Source organism: Scardinius erythrophthalmus (genome assembly GCF_964197995.2).
Source record: "Scardinius erythrophthalmus genome assembly, chromosome: 17".
Classification (NCBI taxonomy): Eukaryota; Metazoa; Chordata; class Actinopteri; order Cypriniformes; family Leuciscidae; genus Scardinius; species Scardinius erythrophthalmus.
This window is the reverse complement of record NC_138237.1, coordinates 20,695,421-20,715,454: the sequence shown is the minus strand read 5'-3', so window position 1 is coordinate 20,715,454 and position 20,034 is coordinate 20,695,421. Positions and strand designations below refer to the sequence as shown.

At 37.5% G+C, this 20,034-nt stretch overlaps 1 protein-coding gene across 7 annotated transcripts in view; it reads left to right on the top strand.

Moving 5' to 3' along the window:
• The window catches only part of ankhd1 (ankyrin repeat and KH domain containing 1), a gene marked incomplete at its 5' end in the record, with an annotated part of 60,703 nt that overhangs the window by 7,738 nt on the left and 32,931 nt on the right, over positions 1-20,034 (top strand). For all 7 annotated transcript variants that reach the window (XM_081391309.1, XM_081391313.1, XM_081391312.1 and 4 more), the window contains one exon: positions 18,775-18,928. In XM_081391309.1, coding sequence (XP_081247435.1) covers positions 18,775-18,928 — 154 coding nt within the window. The remainder of the gene's footprint in view (positions 1-18,774; positions 18,929-20,034) is intronic.

Here is a 20,034-nt window from a genome sequence, read left to right as displayed (position 1 = left end):
ATTTTAAATTCTGATTTTGGCCGCCTCTCAAATGGGTTAAACAATAGGTATTACCTAAGAAGTTCAAGTAAATGCACTAGAAAGCCGCGCTTATTCAAGGGTGTGCATCTATTGCATGGAAGGAGAGAAAGCACTGACACCTGTATTCATACCGTTTCACTGTCAGTGTTTAAAATGCTCATCTGAAGTGTCAGCGCTCTTCGTGCTGCGCGCAGCCTCACGTGTTATAAAAACAACGCGCGGTGCCAGTGATAGTTCGCTCTCGTACTGTATAATGCCAGCAGTCTCTTCTCAGCGCTTCTGATAGTTCCACCAATCAACTATCGATTCCGATATATCGGCAAAACCGATGAATCGGTCTACCTTTAGCCTAAATATTAGCACAGTATTACACAGCTCCAGCACCACTCACTATTGCTAGCCCTTTTTATCCAACCTAATAAATTTGATTCTAAAGTGCTCACCCTCATGTTCTTTCAAACCCGAATGAATTTGTCTTCTCTAGAACACACAATGAGATGTTAGAAAGGATGTTTACGGCACTTTTTACCATACAATGGCCCTCATTTATCAAAACTGTGTACACCAAATTTCCAGCGTACACCCAAAACCACGGTGACTTTGAGATTTATCAATATGGACGTTGGCGTACGGCATGCTCAAATCCTACGCCAGCTCAGGAGGTGGTGTACATGTACGAGTTAGTTTTGAGTTAGTGTTGAAATGCGCAGAAAAACAATTCCTAACATCACAAAATGCACTGACAAACTAAAAGATATGATATATTATGACCTACTGTAAAAAAACAACAACATAGTAATTATAAACTTCAGTGTTTATTTTTGTGCAACATTGACTTCAATGTTTAATTTGTGTGACTTTACCAAAGCATTTGATTTGTAGGCATATGTATTCCTTCAGTTGCGAGCCTGTGCACTTTACCTGACGTTTCAGGGTTAGGCCCGGCAGGTGCGCACGGACTGGGTTCAATAATGGAAGGCTTTCAATGACCAAAAAATAATTCAGACTGACAAAATAATAAAAATTACATTTTTCTTCTTTTAAATAATAATAATAATACAAATAGTAATAATAACAACATTCTTCTAAATAACAATAAGCGTCGTCAATAATAAAAATCATAATAATAAGAATATTACAAATTGTCATGCAATTATTAATGTGAATGAATGGTACTCCACATCACATCATCATCACTATTGTACACCCCAATACATGTGACGTGATAAGAAATTAAATGCTAATTGTTTCAAAACGTGCTGTAAAATAATGCATTGTGATAGGTCATTTGCTCATCCAAACAGCTATTTAAACTGGATTTCCACCATATTCCCACTCTTTAAAGTGTTTCTTTCCACTCCCCTGGTGGTGGTCTCGATCTCCACGTCGGAGAAGTTTCTCTTCTTTGCCGTCTTCCGTGTGTCCATGGCGTAAAATGAGGGCGTGGGGTAAGCGGAGACTTGAATATATAGGGGCGTGTTATTCTAATGACTATTGTTTTCAGCCGCGGAATTTATCAAGGGCAGGTATTGCGTACACCTGGATTTCAAAGGTACGCACAACTTCATAAATCAGGCGGTGAGAGGAGTGTAAGCATAATCTTACGCCAACATATACGCCCGTTTCTACGCAAGAATGATAAATGAGGGCCAATATAAGCGAAAGGTGACCAGGGGCTTTTAAGCTTCAAAAATCACAATAATAAAAACCCATAAAATACCATAAAAATAGTCTATATGACTAATGTGCTATATTTCCAGTCTTCTAAAGTCATGTTAGAACGTTATGTGAAGAACAGACTGGAATTTATGTTGTTTTCGTAATATTGTCGTCTTAAGCTCTCCAATATCAGCTGTGTGATTTTAAATATATGCCTGTTTATATTTCTCACAACATGATCAGTTAAGAGACTCACAAGAACCAAGAATATCTTGCATCATTGTTGTGACGCTTTGTTGTGCCATATATAAATATGGAGATGTAATTTAGGATCTGTTGCAGCTGTGAATAACTGTATGAATTGAAGAAGAAATTAAATCAAACTGGTTTGGAACAACACGGTGAGTAAATAATGACTAAACTTACATTTTTTGGGGGAACTTTTCCTTTAGTATACACATGTCATAGACCAATACCTTACACATGCTTTTTATAGGATATTCTGTGTTTATCTGAAGAGCATGTCCATACTAAATATGCTGTGATTAGTTTGTATGAACCTGGCTGACACGGGTCATATGTTGTGCGAGTTGCTGTTTTGGACTTTACACACTGTATATTATTGTCAGAAGTCTCTCTGCCAGGTGGCCTGCATGCATGGCTAAAATTTCCCTGTCATTTGTTTTTTTTTTTTTACTCAAGATATTGAGTAAAAGCACTTTGTTTAACGACACCTCAAGACCTAGGAATATGAGCTAGTGTTTTTGATTTCACCTAGTCATCCTATTGTTTTCATGATGGTTTAGGGTTACCAGCCCTTAACCTGTCTGCAACCACCAGACATGTCAGGTATTTGTGCGTAATAAAGGAATTGTGCCACCTCCTCCAGTTCTTGCCTCTTGCTGGAAGTGTAGCACTCGCAGTCTGTCTCTCAGTGCAGAGATGAGGTAATGAGAGTCACTTGTTTGGACGTAGCCTCTGGTCTCGCCCTCATCTCTCTCTTTCTCTCTCTCTCTCACTCACACCCTGAGACAAATGCTTCCCAGCGTCTGAGACCAGAGCACAACAATTCTAGCCACGCCAGAGCTCTGCACATTCAAATGCTCCTATATGCTTTTAATTACTCTTACTGCAGAAGGGCTCTCTGCTTTGACCACGCCCGGCCTCGCTGCCTTACTCACCCTGCTTTTTGGGTCGGCTCCTTTTGGCAGCCCTTCATATTTATCTCGTCTGAAATTGTATGACCCCTCCCAGTTCCTTGGTCTTGAAACTTCAGTACACAAAAAGGGTAATCTCTTGACATAATTATAAGAACAACCAGAATGTTTTTTTTTGTGTTTTGCAGTGTTTCTGGTGGCGGCCTCCTAGATTTTGGCAGGAACCAAGGTCTCCTGAATTGTATACCGTAACTGTTCTTTAAGGTTTAAAATTGAGTATAGTTTCTTTCTCTTAGAAAATACAAGGTTTTCATCTTGTTCATTTACATTAATGCTTGTTAAATAAATGCGTCCTCCTGCCAATGTGGGTGGAATACGGTGCTAAAGTGTGCAGAATAGGCATCAGAGCAGTTGACATGACGATCGCCGCGCATCTGGTTTTTTGTTGGCTGCATGCATAAATGCTTAAAAGTTTGCTGATTTATTAAGGCCCAAGCACCAAAGGTCATTACTCCTGTCTTCAGGCAGTGTCACATGATCCTTTTGAAATCATTCTAATATGTCTCTCCTTCTCCTTCTCAATGTTGAGAACCGTGGTGTTGCTTAATAGTTTTGATAAATCTTTGATGCGTTTTCTTCAGGGTAGTCTAGAACTTCATCAACAGTTTGTACTGGCAATAACAAACAGATTTTAGCTTAGCAGAATTTAATTGAATGCTTCATGCACGTCATATGCCTTCTGCTCCATTTACATGAAGCAAGTGTTTACAACTGGGTTATTTAAGCATGCTTGTCTTTTCTATTTGCATTTCAAAAACAAAGTAAACCTTTTGGGCACATAAGGCATTATTTGAGCAACCTCAGATGTCACACTTTCTTTGAAGGGTTCTGTGGCAGACCACAGGAACAAAACTCATGCAAGGTTACTCTGCATTGTTAGGTATTTTATCTGATATGAATGGGAAGGACATTTATTTATTTGATTTGATGTTTGAAAGTTTCCTGTTAAAATCAAAGACATGGGCAAAACATATACTATGGAGTGTGTGATTCTCTCTCATCATATCTGAGTTTAATGATTTTTATCCAATAAATTGGTGAGCTTTGAAAGGGACTTCTTTCAAAAACAAAAAATCTCACAGACTCCAAACTTTTGAGTGTGTATGTGTGTGTACATCTATCTATCTATCTTGGTCTGTGACCGTCATGGGATCTGAGTTCAGTTTTGCTGAGTTGGACCTGGCTGAACTTTTGTAACTCTTACTTGCCATGCAAGTTTTAAAGGTTGTAGCTTTATTGCTAGGTGATGCTTTTTTTTTTTTTTTGATGCTTTGACACCACTGTGTATTTATATTATTCTTAACTTTGGTAAAATTTTGTGGCTTATTCACAAATGACTGGAACAGTCATGGAAATTAAGTTTAGGAATCTTCTCATCTCAAGATCACTCATTTAACAGTTCATCTATTGACAAAATTATGAAAAAAAGATCAGTCGAGAATTTAAAAAAATTCAGGAATGTCAGAATCCGTTTGCATACTTCCTGCATAAATAATGTCTGTCAAAACCAACATGTTGAAGGATGTTCACTAACAAAATCTGCAGTTAGGACTGATAAAATTTCTATTAAAATCAGAAACTGTAGGAAATTTGATAAAACATATTGAAAGACTTCAACATTTTTATTCAACAGGTTTTAATCAGTTTCAAATTAGGTAACTTTTTGGTAAAAGATCTCTTTTTGATTTTGATCTAATTTATTTCTTATCCGGCAAGTATTCATTGAATTAATTGATTGTTCGTGAGTGTGTTTCCAATGTTTTTATTTCTAATACTCCAAACCGACAGCCAAAGTTTTTAACAGACGTAATAATGTGTGTTAAGGGGTGAACTATGTTTGATTTTTGGGTAATTATAAAACATGCTTCAGAAGGTCTAAATGCTTTTTGCGTAGTTCAAGTTTTAAATTTTGTGGCTTAAATTACATGTTACTCAGAAACTGACATGTTTCGCTTGTCAAAAATGTACATTCAGCTGTCGCAAATTCGTTGACTTTTGAAAATTAAGTTACATTTTTTTTAACCAGGAAAGAGGAGTGGTTTTGATGCACAGTTGTTTTTGTCTCTAATAAAAATGTCGGTATACCTGTACTTTCTGAAAACACTTCTGAATACTTTTGAGATCACCGTGCTGGTCTAGCCTGCCCAGCTTGGTAGCCATCAATGTGCTTCTGCCTACGCTAAGAAGCAGTCCAGTTCTTCCCAGTACCTCACAGTGTGGGATGTCCTACCCTCCCTGTGGGTGTTAAGAGAGGTGTGTGGAGGTCAAGGGCACAGGGAGAGTAGAGGGAGGGGGGAAACCCGCTGATCAGCTCATCTTAATGCTTACAGTAATTCAAAGGCTGAAAGGCTCAGGGCCTAAATAGCATGCAGCTTTTTCTCCCAGCTGCGTTTAAGAGAGGGGTAGGCCTAGTGGCTGATCTGAACTTTGTGACTAGTGCCCTCATTTGTGGTAATTACCTGTCTCTGTTCAAGGGGACACACCATGTGCTGCAGCATTATTGTTATAGAGGCTCATGGAATAGGCATTTTAACACCTTAACGTCACCAAGAAAATTCACTCTGTTTTGTAAATACATGTTAAAGATCTTATTGTATATTATTTATCCATTTATGCATTTTATTAAAAAAACAAAATTGGCCATGCAATGTTTAATCACAATTACTAAGTTTACATGTGAACAAATAATGTAATTATTTTCAATGATCAGAGTTAGGCTAAGGATGGAAGATGTTTAGATGACCTTTTCAAAACTTTTCTCTCCTTTGTACATGCAATTTTGGGGTGACTCATTTAAAAATATTTCCAATTTGATGTTTTAGACCATGAATATTAGGGGTGGTTAATCTGTCTGATTTCCCGATTCGATTCGATTACGATTATTGAAGTTCCGATTCGATTACAGTCGATTTTCGATTATTAACGATTCTCGATTAGCGATTATTGATTTTCCATTTCACAACAGTAAATGAAAATACACTACAAAGTGATTGCAGTATTAAAAAAAGTCAGCTGCTGAATTACTTAACTTTTTTATTAACAACAACTCAAAGCACTTTGTGTCGTGTAGTTATAACTTCAGAATTATTTGTATGTAGCTTATGTTCTGTAGAACACAGAAATGAATACATCACTGTGTTGTGACTCATCAAGTTGAACTAAACAATAACAAATAAATGAAAGGCTTATTTCCTTTAGGAAGTAGATCAGAACCAACATACTGTAGAAATTGGACAATTTTCTTCTAGAAAGACAAGGTGTTCAGGTGGAGGAAGACTGCAGGTTGCAGTCGAAACATGTCAAGGTAAAGAAAAAGTTTTTTCTCCACCTGAACACCTTGTCTTTCTAGAAGAAAATTGTCCAATTTAATCATTAAGAAGACAAAATGAACATTTTTGAACAACTTACTGTAGCTTCAATTAGTAACATACAAAGCCACTCTTATACACAACTAAATAATAAAGAGTTATGACTTGAAATGTTTGCTGTATACTACAATCAAAAACAGCTTATACAAAAAAAGTGAATGAACATCTGCCGAGAGCACAGTCAAAATAACTTTTTGTAACTGAAATTGCACATATTGCAGTATAACGTACGTATAACAGATCGGTTTACACAGTGTACTGATGTGAAAACTAAACAATACAAAAATACTAAATAGGTAACAGTGAAATTGCCAATTTTACATACGTTAGCTTTTAACGAAGAAGGTGCCGTTCGAATTTGGCGCTCAGCCATCATGAGTCTGTTATGTATGTGCGCGACTCTGTTACTGTCCGCGCACTGCACGTCCGCTTATAGTTCCACCTTTTGCGTTCCGTCAATATTACGTTATTAGAAAAAAAAAATATATATTTTTAAAAAAAAAAGATTTTTTGACATTTGTGAATCGATTCAGAATCGTCCATGTCCGCATCGCGATGCATCGAAGAATCTTTGCAATTTTATTGCAATTTAAAATTAGCATATGCACCATAGGGCTGGGAGATATGGGAAAAAAAAATTATCACAATAAACTAGGGATGCACCGATCCACATTTTTTCACTTCCGATCCGATCCCGATACCTGAATTTGGATATCGGTCGATAACGATACTATTCCGATACCAGAGCTGTGTTTGCTTTAATATTATTATTATTATTATTATCATTATTGTTTATTTTATATGATGCTGAAATAAACTTCTCTCAACAGGCAAGTATGATATGTAACTTAAAGTAGCCTACGTATGTATGTCCCAAAAGGCAACTTGAGGTAAGAATAAGGTCAAAAAAGGAAGTCAGAAAAACAGGAAATGCTGTTAACAGGAAAAATCCCATTCTGAAAACAAATATGCAACTGTAAGGGTTTCAAATGTATTGTCATGTCAATATTTATTACGTTCCCAGAAAGTCAAATACTTGAGTGTTGAAATATAAGAAAAGTGCAAGTGTAAACATCTTACACACACACTATCTGAAGGGTGATCCTCGCTCCGATGCGGTAACGTTAACTCTCTCGATGAATGCTTGATCAACATCAGCATCTTGCAAACAGACAAACGGATTTCGCTTTAGACGCGCGTCAATTTCGCTTCAAACGTTTGCTTTTTATGCGCGTCAATTTTTCTCTGGACGCGCGAATGGATTCAAAATATTCAAGCGTCCAACTAGACGTGGTAGACGAGAATTTGACGCGCTATTCGCGTTTGGTGTGAACGCACAGTAAAGTGGTGCTTTTTTAAATGTTTGATTGCGTTCGTTGTGTTGTACGACGCGAGGGAGCTTAAAAGAGCTCTGAATTACAGCTTCGCAAACATTGCATTTTGCTGTCTTGCTCTGCGGTGTTTCCAGTATGAAGTTAAGTATTTCCACACAGCGGACGTTGTTGGCTAGTCGCAAACTGCGGAATGGATTTCCTGAGCGGGAGCGTGTCTCATAACTCCATTCCGCAGTTTGCAGCCAGCTGGCAGACTAGCCGGCGGGAATCACTTTTGGATTTCAGCAGACAACGTTAAAGCGCAGACATGATTCATGGATATCGGATATCTCCGCAGGTTGGATCGGGAAAATCCGATACGTGAATTATGCTGGTATCGGGTCCCGATACCGATACTGGATCGGATCGGCCCCATCCCTACAATAAACCCTAACCCTAATTTTTATTTGGTAAAATGTAATATTCTGACTGTTTGAGTTTTATTACACTTAAACATTGGTCATCCAGTATCATGCATTTAGATCATGATAACCTCACTATTATGGCAAAATGTAACTTTATGGTTTCTTTGGTATTTGTATGAAAAACAGTAGCCTAAATACATTATTAAATACTGTAATTATATTCCATCAGTTCTTTAATACATTGTCTACATTAATAATATAATACAATTCAATATGTATATCCCACATTTCATGGTGCAGTTAATATTACTAGGCTAACATTACAGTAAATCCATGGTAAATGATGGGAATTTGTAGACGGAAAAGCCTTCTGTGCACAGTGTTTCTCCTGTTTGTCAGCGCTGTTTCATCTGCCTTTAAACTGGTTTAAATCACTGAGACATTGTGTTCTTCGCTGAACTCAAGCGCTTCTCACTGGATCTCGTGACAAGAGCGATCAGAGTAAACGCATCGGCTCTAGTGAGCTCGCACTGCGCTGCCGTTTGGACTTTGAGCCGAGTGGATAAATGGTCCGTGTGGCGCGCGGTTCAAATGAGTTTTGTGCCGCTTTTGGCGCATAAACATTATCGAACATTTATCGAACTCTTGATATTGTTTTATCGAGAAAAATTATATTGCGATTAATTTTCGTTATCGTTTTATCGCCCAGCCCTACTTGGTACTTTTAAAGCAAAGTATTTGTAATGATCCATAATGAATTTACTTCCAATATATTTTAGTATATTTATATAAATATTTTATTTGGCGATAGAGTTTGTAATTCGCTTTGCCTTTTCCGAGTTTGGTGGAAGCTTTCAAGGTTGTCCTGGTTTCCACGTCAGTGCTGTTTGATCTGACTTGTGTGGTTTATAACAGAATTCTGCGACAAATTTGAATGCTTCCAATTAGATCTCGCTGCGATGTTATTAATTCTGCTGTGAATTCAAACGCTTTCTCACTGGATCTCCCAGCGCTGTGTAATAAGTGTCGCGTGATTGAGATCGGCCCATGGGTAAACCTGTTCTGAGCTCGCGCTGCGCATAGCGCAGCTCAAACGGATAGTGCGGTTTCGTTTCACTTTCGTTTCATTTGATGTTTCTCGTATGTAACAGAAGTTTTGCCTTTTGCGTTCCGTCAACATTATCAAGTAACATTTAGAAAATAGTTTTTTGACATTTGTGTCAAGTATAGTACGATTTCAGAATCGTCCACGTCCGCATCGCGATGCAAGAATCGCCCCCCCCCCCCCCCCACACCCCTAGCTGCAACTAACGATTTTCATTATCGATTAGCTGGCTGATTATTTCTTTGATTAATCGGATAAAAAAGGCCCAGTTGTCCTTTTTTTTTTTTTTGGACAAATTTCCACATCTTGCCAAATGCTGTCCTTCAAACAAATGTGCCAACTAAATGCTGTGAAAACATATGTAGTGAATATATCTACAGTGGGGAGAACAAGTATTTGATACACTGCCGATTTTGCAGGTTTTCCTACTTACAAAGTTTAACTTTAACTTTAAAGTTTACTCTATTCTTCTCCCAGTTCACCAGCCACTTACTTTTATGTATTTCGGGAGAAGTGGATGAATTCACGTGTTGTAAATCCAACAGATCCGATTCTCTGAACTGTCTGCGGCACAAACTAACATGGCGGCGCCCATCGCGCATACAGCTCAACTAACGCGATCGTTATAAAGGTGTTTAAACAACAAAACACTTCCACTTGCATTCCGATTTTGACAATTGGAATATCAGATATTTCATGCCATAGCTAACAAATTTGTGAATATTTTGAATAAAAAAGGAAAAATTACATAAAAGCAGATCATCATTCATTCAGCGCTGTTGCTACTGCGGTGTCACGTGACAAGCAATGACACGTCACCATGGAAACCATAAAGTGACACATTCTAAATGACGGTCATCTTGAAAAACTCATGCTGGGGGCCGGGGTCAGCCAGAATATTTTAAACTTACATGTGAAAGGGTTAAAGAAATCGTTTTTATAGGACTACAACACACTGCTGGTAGGGACTACACGACATTCTTCCCGGGTTAGTGACATCACCAACCCTAAAATTTACCTAAACCCGCCCACGGGAACGCGATTTGTAGATTATCATGACAGAATATATTAATCAGTGACTTAGATGATAACTACACATAAGCTACATAACATCAACTTACCAGCATTCAGAAATGTTGTCTACATGTCACTTCTTGAGTCTCTCCATCTTTTTCTGACTCCGGTTTGAACATAAAAGGCTAAGAGTTTTTGAAATTTTCAGTGCATGTCTTTGTGAGTTAATCGAAGCTGCTAAGAATGAGCTGTTGTAGCTCCGCCCCCTGTGCCAAGAGCAGAAGCTCATTTGCATTTAAAGGGACAGACACAAAAACAGTTTTTTTGCTCACCCTCAAAAAGTGTTAAACATCACGCTTATGCATTAGCTTGAAGCTTAAAATAAATAATTCTCATGTTTTGAGCAGGAGCCTGGATCACATACCTTTCCAGCAGCAGCTCACTCTGTTTCCTCCACTATTTTTAGATGCATTTTGTCCGTAGAAATGCGTTATTCAGTGCTGTAATTTGATGCGACTGGCGGAAGTTTTCCGTGCACAGTGGGCAGACGCGACTAATCGATTGACAATCGCTGCCGATTTTCATTATCGATTATCTATTTTTTCCATCAGTTGTTATTGCCATTATCACGATAAATGTCAAATCTTTATTTCTTTTAAGTTTAAAGGCTGATTCTTTGCTCTGAAATGAAAGTTGTTGAAACCAGACAGTTAATTGTAGTTTTAAATTACTCTTTTATTGTCAGAACATGACAGCGTGATAAGCGTTCTTGTTTTATTGCCAGACTTCTCCAATAATTTAGTCAACTCCTCCACAATCAACTGCAAGCTCGCATTTATTTTTCAGTGCAACGCCAACGTCTCAAAATCCAATCAGCAGCTGATAGATAGAACAAAGTCCTACATTTTTCAATCCGCTTCACTTCGATGTATGCAGGATTCCCGTAGATCCTTATTCTTAAGTCTTAAAGTTTTTTATTTTTTTATTTAAGGCTATATAAAATTGACTTAAATTTTAGAAGACACTTTGAATTAGACATATCTAAATGCTTTCCAATTATTATTAATTATCTAATTAGCGTAATTTTTTTTATTGTTCTTTGTGGATTTGCTTGTTCACGTTACAATTCGCGTCATTCGTGGCAGCATATTACGTCTGTCTCCTGCACGCGAAAGGAGGAGAGAAGAAGAAAATGGGTAAATTTAAGTTCAGTTCTAAGTTCATTCTTTGTGCGTTGGAGTGTGCGATATGTATTGTCTGTCTATGATGATATTGTAATTGTTTTAGCGATGTGCGAGGCACTGTGAGCTGACATCGTATTTGTCACTCGTCGTGCTTTCACTGCGTGATGTGTGCAGTTATTGTATGTCCCCAAATGAGTTTTAATGAGTCCAAATGAGGAGTTAAGTTTTATATATATATATATATATATATATATATATATATATATATATATATATATATATATATATATATATATATATATATATATATATATATATATATATATATATATATATATATATATATATATATATATATATATATATATATATATATATATATATATATATATATATTAGGGTGCATCAAAAAACACAATTCTTGAATTTTGATATGGCTGGGTGCTAAAAATGTTCCAATATATGTAGAAACAACACATGCAAAATATTTGTCCAGTACATGATGATTTAGGGGTGCCACCGCACATCTGTTTTTGTTGGATAAAGTGCTTAACAGTGCTCAATGGTCACAATGGAGATCTGAGGTAAACAATACTACAGCTCAAGAAAACTGAGATGATCTTTCTGTTTGAGGTGATCTTTCTGTGTTGGGAATGTATTATTACATAATTACTATCATATCTGTAATTGTGTCTTTGTATACTTATTTATTACAAGTCATTTAAGTCATATTTATAGGTATTTGGTGCTCATTACATCTAGCTAACGTTAGCTAGCAACAGATTGCTAATCAGTTAGCTATCTATGTTAGCTAAGCTATTAAACTTAACATCAACAGTATTCTAGAGTGGACACTGTCATATTCAGAGTATACAGTGGGGAGAACAAATATTTGATACTGCCGATTTTGCAGGTTTTCCCACTTACAAAGCATGTAGAGGTCTGTAATTTTTATCATAGGTACATTTTAACTGTGAGAGACGGAATCTAAAACAAAAATTCAGAACCTGTATAAAAGACACACGTCCACACGCTCAATCAAACAGACTCCAACCTCTCCACAATGGCCAAGACCAGAGAGCTATGTAAGGACATAAGGGATCAAATTGTAGACCTGCACAAGGCTGGGATGGGCTACAGGACAATAGGCAAGCAGCTTGGTGAGAAGGCAACAACTGTTGGCGCAATTATTAGAAAATGGAAGAAGTTCTAGGTGACGGTCAATCTCCCTCGGTCTGGGGCACCAAGCAAGATCTCACCTCATGGGGCATCAATGATCATGAGGAAGGTGAGGCGTCAGCCCAGAACAACACGGCAGGACCTGGTCAATGACCTGAAGAGAGCTGGGACCACAGTCTCATAGAAAACCATTAGTAACACACTACGCCGTCATGGATTAAAATCCTGCAGCGCACGCAAGGTCCTCCTGCTCAAGCCAGCGCATGTCCAGGCCCGTCTGAAGTTTGCCAATGACCATCTGGATGATCCAGAAGAGGAATGGGAGAAGGTCATGTGGTCTGATGAGACAAAAATAGAGCTCTTTGCTCTAAACTCCACTCCACAAGAAGGATGAGTACAACTCCAAAAACACCATCCCAACCGTGAAGCATGGAGGTGGAAACATCATTCTTTGGGGATGCTTTTCTGCAAAGGGGACAGGATGACTGTACCGTATTGAGGGGAGGATGGATGGGGCCATGTATCGTGAGATCTTGGCCAACAACCTCCTTCCCTCAGTAAGAGCATTGAAGATGGGTCGTGGCTGGGTCTTCCAGCATGACAGAGACCCGAAACACACATCCAGGGCAACTAATGAGTAGCTCCGTAAGAAGCATCTTAAGTTCCTGGAGTGGCCTAGCCAGCCTCCAGACCTGAACCCAATAGAAAATCTTCTGAGGGAGCTGAAAGTCCGTATTGCCCAGCGACAGCCCCGAAACCTGAAGGATCTGGAGAAAGGTCTGTATGGAGGAGAGGGCCAGAATTCCTGCAGTGTGTGCAAACCTGGTCAAAAACTACAGGAAAACGTATGATCTCTGTAATTGCAAACAAAGGTTTCTGTACCAAAGTTCTGCTTTTCTGATGTATCAAATACTTATGTCATGCAATAAAATGCAAATTACTTAAAAATCATACAATGTGATTTTCTGGATTTCGGTTTTAGATTCTGTCACTCACAGTTTGTAGAGTCAACTTTAGAGATCAAAATTACAGACCTCTACATGCTTTGTAAGTGGGAAAACCTGAAAAATCTGCAGTGTATCAAATACTTGTTCTCCCTACTGTAGATGTCTCATGTGTATTGAGAGTAGCATTGTAGTTGTTACAGTAAATTAACAGGGTAAGGCCACATGAACATGTCCCATTGACCTCCATTCATTTTGTCTATAGGACAAATGAATGGACAATCTTGAAAGTTGAATTCTGAGAAATGCCCAAGTTGCCCAAAGGGTTCAAACAAACAACTTTTACTTTGATAACCCTATAGAACATGTTTCTGTATAAAAGTTCACTGTACTCAACATTTCCAGGTCAACCTTTTGGCAATTAGACTAAAAATTGCACATTTTTCGAAATTTCGCCAAAGTTCATGTGTTAGGTGGCACCCCTAAATCTCAATGGAATCCCTCAAAACTTTGCAAAAGTCATTTTTATGTTAATTGGAACAAAATGCAATGCCAGCCAAATTGATATTTTGAAATTAAAATTTCCCATTCAAATTTGATGCACCCTAATATATATATATATATATATATATATATATATATACATACAGGGTTTTTCCTGGCTCAAAATGAGGCGGAGGTGGTAAAATCCTAATAATGTATTTTAATAATAAGGTATTTTTTGTTGGGCATCATATAGCCTAATGTGTTTCCCACATTTATTTTTGTGGGTGTAGCTCGGTACCTCTAGGGGGGTCCGGGGGCATGCCCCCCCGTAAGAAAATTTTGTACATTTTAAAGATAAATTCATTAATCTGGTGCACTTTGAGTCACCCGAATCCACTGTTAAAAATAAATAATCCACCCGCAAACCGCCCATATTCTTTGATTTAGATATCTGCATCTGATCACCACATTACAATTATTCAAATTCTCAGTGTTAAGCATGATGGTAACATATCACACTGAAGTAGGCTGATTTAAAATGAACTTTTATTTAAAATAAAAGTTCTTCCTTTGGCAAAATTACATTTCCTGTTTTTACATTTTTTTGTACCTTATATAAAGGGCATTTCCCCCCTAATTTTATTACATGCATGCTCCATTTTTCATTTCAAATTCTTAAATTTGATCAATATATTCAATTAAAATAATAAGACACAGGCTGTTACCAATCAAATTAAATAATTTACATTAAATATTATAACTGTATTAAATGAGATTAATTTAAATATTTTTGAATATACAAATAAGGAATATTGAAAAGAATGATACTTTATGAAACTAAACCGCCAGTAGGAGGCAGCAGGCGACCGTCTTAATGAGCGAGTCATTGAGTCATTCATTCAAACGATTCGTTCAAACGGCTGATTTATTCAGAGTGATGCAGTTTATGAATGGATCATTGAATTTTTGACTCAACCGATTCGTTCGAAACGCTGAATCATTCAGCAATGCTTCAAATGCGCGATGGTGTGTGATCTTTGTTTGGAACTATTTTCGCTGCAGAAACAGAACAAAAACGCAGTCATTGCGTCTAAAATGTAAGTGACTTAATTTTAACTGTTTAAAGAACTGTTATGAAATCAGTCTCGGTTTCAGTCTTGATGGCATTCAGGAAAACAGCACTCTTGTCGTGTGTAGCCTAGGCTATTGTTTCTTAACAACATTCTTAACAACATTGTTGCAACATTGTACCGTCAGTACATTAGGTAGGCCTATTATTATCAACTATAGGCTATCAATCGCCACTTACATTAAATTAAATTAAACAGAATCATCCTCACATTTTCGGTGATTCCCTAGATATTTTTTATTTTTAAATAAAAAATTGTTTTAATCAGGGTATTTGTTCGGTTGGACAAGTAGTACAATTCTCTCTCACTTTTCCCTTCAAAAAAAAGAAAAAAAAACACGTGTCCCAGACAAGCGTTATTGTCAAGCCTTGATATTTTCCTTGATGGGTTTTCCCTGAAGAGAATTAACGTTACGTTGTTGAAAACGAAAGTAAAAGTGACGCACGTTCATTTCGTTTTACCGTGATGAGAGTTCCGTGTCTTTATTAAACTCAAAACATCATAATTTATCGGTCATCCACCCTCGATTAATTGGAATGGAATGTTTGTATTACTTGGCCCGCCCGACCTGCGGATTATCCGCGATCCGCGCAGCACTATACGGCTTGAGAATGGACACAAGCCGGTAACCGCAACAGAACCATCACGGTGGAAAAACTGTATCTGACCATGTGACTGTCCGAATTTTGTCGAGAGCCGGAGGCGGCACGAAATTTTACGGAGGCGGCCGCCTCATAATTCTCTATGCAGGAAAAACCCTATATATATATATATATATATATATATATATATATATATATATATATATATATATATATATATATATATATATATATATATATAATATCAATCAATCATAAATATATCATATATTTTTAGTGACAAGTACACATTTCCATTGCCAACACTTAGTGTCAGATAACTTAAAGACATTGCTATTGCTACACTTTCTATGCTATGACTGCTCCACAGACTTTTGTTGCAAATTTTGCACACACACACACACACACACCACACACACACACACACACACACACACACACACACACACACACACACTCAAACTCACAAACTTACTGACACACTCAAACACAGGCTCACACACACTCACACATTCAAAAAGACTCACACACACAGATTCAAACACAGATACACACTCACACACACTCAAACACAGACTCAGACACAAACACACCAAACTGGACCTGGAGGTGGACACACACAGACTCAGACACACACACACACCAACCTGAACCTGGAGATAATAATAATATAATGTCTAGTCTGGTGGCTGTGATATATATAAACCTACTAACGTCCGTTGCCATGATTTTTTGAATGACTGATCGCGAGAGGAAAAAATGACGTTTTAGTCGCATAACACCGGTTAATGGAAACGCCGTCATTTCGCAATAGTTGTTTATCGATATTTAGAAAAAAAATCGCAAAAGTTTTGCGCGAATCTGTAATGGAAACGCGACAGCGCTTAACATAGACTAACTTCTCAGAGTTATGTTGAGCAACAGTGTTTATTACTAACCATTAAACTCCGGATTGATTCTGGAATCTTCGCTGGGGGAATAAGCATTAAGCACCGGCAACAATCCGTCCTCTAACTAAGCATGCTCATGTTTTGATTCAGATCGTGCGGAGACCGGAGGGGCTAGTCGTGCCTCCGTTGTCAGTTTGTGAGAGAGAGAGGGAGCAAGCAGCGCGCAGCTCTACAATAAAATACAATTTTACCCATATTAAATAGGTAACAAATCTGAATCAATCCGTGGTGGTCAGCGTTGATATTGTGGCGGGCCGCCACAAATTAATGAATGTATGGGAAACCCTGCAGTGTTAATATATTAATGCCAGTTCTGATGCTGCTTCTGTCACGTCTGCACTGCAAAGATGGCTTTTGATTTAATGATTTAATTTGACTGGTAACAGTGGTACTGTTATTCTAATAGAATTTAATTTGAATGTTAGAATTTGACATAACGTGATACATATATCTAAAAATGTCCATATATAGGTGAAAATGGCCCTGGAAATCAATTTAAGGTGGCAAATATTGCCCCTTAATAAAAAATGTTTTAATTTCTGTCACTGCAGCTGTGAACTGACCACTCCTTAGAATATGAAAAATATGATTATCTTCGTGAGTCAGCTGTCAACAACAGACCTAAACCAGCCATGGCACCAGAACAAAAACACAATCAGTAAAATATCTAATTATCATCAACAATATCGTGATATATTTTTGTCAATATTGCACACCCCTAATGTATGGTATTAATTTTGATTTCTTCAGGTCTTAAAAAGGTCTTAAAAAACCTTAAATTTGACTTTTAAAAGTGTGCAGCAACCCTGTGTATGTCACAATACAAAAGAAAAGATCTGCCACTACTTTTGTTTATTCACGACTTTAATAACACTTTATAAATCAGCATGTCTAATCATGCCCCCTGACTTTCATTCAAAGCTTCAAGTGTACCTGGGTTTTAATGCATACTTTAAGGTACAGCGTGCATCATTGGCATAGCACATGCCTAACCGCATGTATTCTGTATGTTCATCTTCTATATGGAGTAGCCTATACTTTGAAATGCGCCAATAAGCATAACCTAAAGACTCAACTATACTACTTTTTCTGCACAGTTGAGTGGGCAAGTCCACATGGACACAAAAACTGGGCTGCACACTGATTTTGTGCACAGACGTCAGCATTATGTACGATGACTGAGTGGAACATGGATAAGGGAAGTATACTTTTGGCTTAAGTGTTTGCATCAAAATTGAAGTATTCGTTGGGCTTAAGCATGCTTTGTGAACGCTTCAGCTGCTACTACAGGTGACTACACCTCATCAAACCACACATACAAAATGCATGAGCTAAATGCACAAGGTCACGCTTTTTCAAAGACAGCTGGACAGTGCAAAAGAATGCTGGGTGTCTCTACAAAGAATGTAGGGTTGTCGAGACGTGTGATTCAAAGATGAACTACATTTAACTTGAGTGTTTAAGAAAAATACAGCAAAAATGCGACACGCGTTTTTTTCCCTGCGTGTTTACATAAACAATTAATTCAGATGCGATACAACATCATGTATACCTTAGACAGATTGACAAACTTTTCTGCCATTTAGTCCATATTGTATCAATGATATGGGCATATGTTGACTTTGTCATGTTTATTCAATGCTTTTGTTTACTTTAGAGTCTTTTCTTAGCAAATGTTGATATGCCAATTAATCAGATTTAAATACTTGCAATGTCATTCATTCATCTGGAAGTTTGACTAGAGGGTGACTAATGGTTTTGTTTCTTTACCAGAAACAACTGAACTTTGCTGGTGTCAGTGAGGGTATGGTTTACTTTGTATCTGAGGATCAGTGTGAAGCTCTTGTATCATTTCAGCACTTCCTGATGTATGGTATTGTCACACTGTGGAGTCGCTGTTCATTGGAGTCGTGTTCATTGGAGCACAGCAGACCATATTCATTTTTCACAATTCAGTCCACAGTTTGCAGATTCTGATAGACACAAATGCTGCCCATTACACGGAAGATAACCTCTTTTTAAAACCAGATTTCCTTCTTCAGACTAATTGAAGTTGCTTTTTGAGTTTATTTTGCTATATAGAAATGTGTGCAAGACCACATCCTTTTCTTTTTTTCTTTTCTGGTTTGACAAATATCATAAGCAGACAGTTGCTGACACTGACTCTTTCCATGCAGGTGGAATCGTTCATACTAGACCAGGAGGATCTGGATAACCCCGTACTAAAGACAGCTTCAGAGCTTCTCCTATCCAGCGCAGCAGACGGAGCCGACCTCAGAACAGTAGACCCAGAAACACAGGCCCGGCTCGAGGCATTACTAGAAGCAGCAGGTACATCCTCCGGCCAACCCTGATGTGATCGCATTAAGCCTAAAGATATATCCTGTGTCTCTGCATGCATGTGCTCACACTTGTTTATTTAACATGTCTTCACAGTGCTGAGCATGAGGCGTGCTTTCGTTTCTTGTGTTTTAGGATTTAGAGCAAACTGTTACAGAGATCCTTCAAATGGCTTTTATTGTATTTTTTGTTGTTGTTGCCACAAAAATCCCCACAGAATCATAAATTTGTATAAATCTAAAATTAAGGACTGCAGAAAATGTATTGAAATTGCAAGCACAAACTTAACAATAAAAATTGGAAATTGGCTAATTTCACATAGAGACTGGAGTGAGACCATAGACGTCTCTCAATCTGTCGCTTTCTTTTTCTGCGCTGTAATGTTGCGTGACAGTCACAGATCGCTGTAGTGCCTCAGTTCAAGCAAGTGGCAGCGCGGAGCGCACATGAACTGATCACCTGTTCCGCTTTACAGCACGAAAAAAATCATGAATGAACAGGGCTCGACATTAACACTTGTCTGTTTGTCCGGGACAAGTGGATTTTTTTTAAAGTGGCAAGTGAAAAGTTTATTTGCCCGACCGATCGAAATGTGTGAATGATTCTGATCTTATTGCAGTCAGTGTAAACAGCGATTGGTAATGGATAGTGTATTTCTGGTTGCAAGGTCGTGCGCTGTTGAGTCTAGCGCTGCCTGTCTCTTTTTGAGAGACTGGAGAAATCAAAACAAATGAGTGTAACAGCACACACAAACTCACAGAAGAAACATACTGAGGTAAAAATTCAAAATGATGAGTTTATTATTTACAACATATGATATAGCACGACTTATAGTGTATACATATGAATAGTTCAGATGCAAAAGTCTCTAAGTGCCATCTGAAATTTTCTTCTAGAATGATCATTTTTATGAAGCTTGTATATTTAAGTTCAGTAATTTCACTTAAATGGCAATGAAAATTACATAATTGCCATTTAATTGAAATTACTGAACTTAAATTAGCTTGATAAAAATTATAATTTTATATATATATATATATATATATATATATATATATATATATATATATATATATATATATATATATAGTAACAAC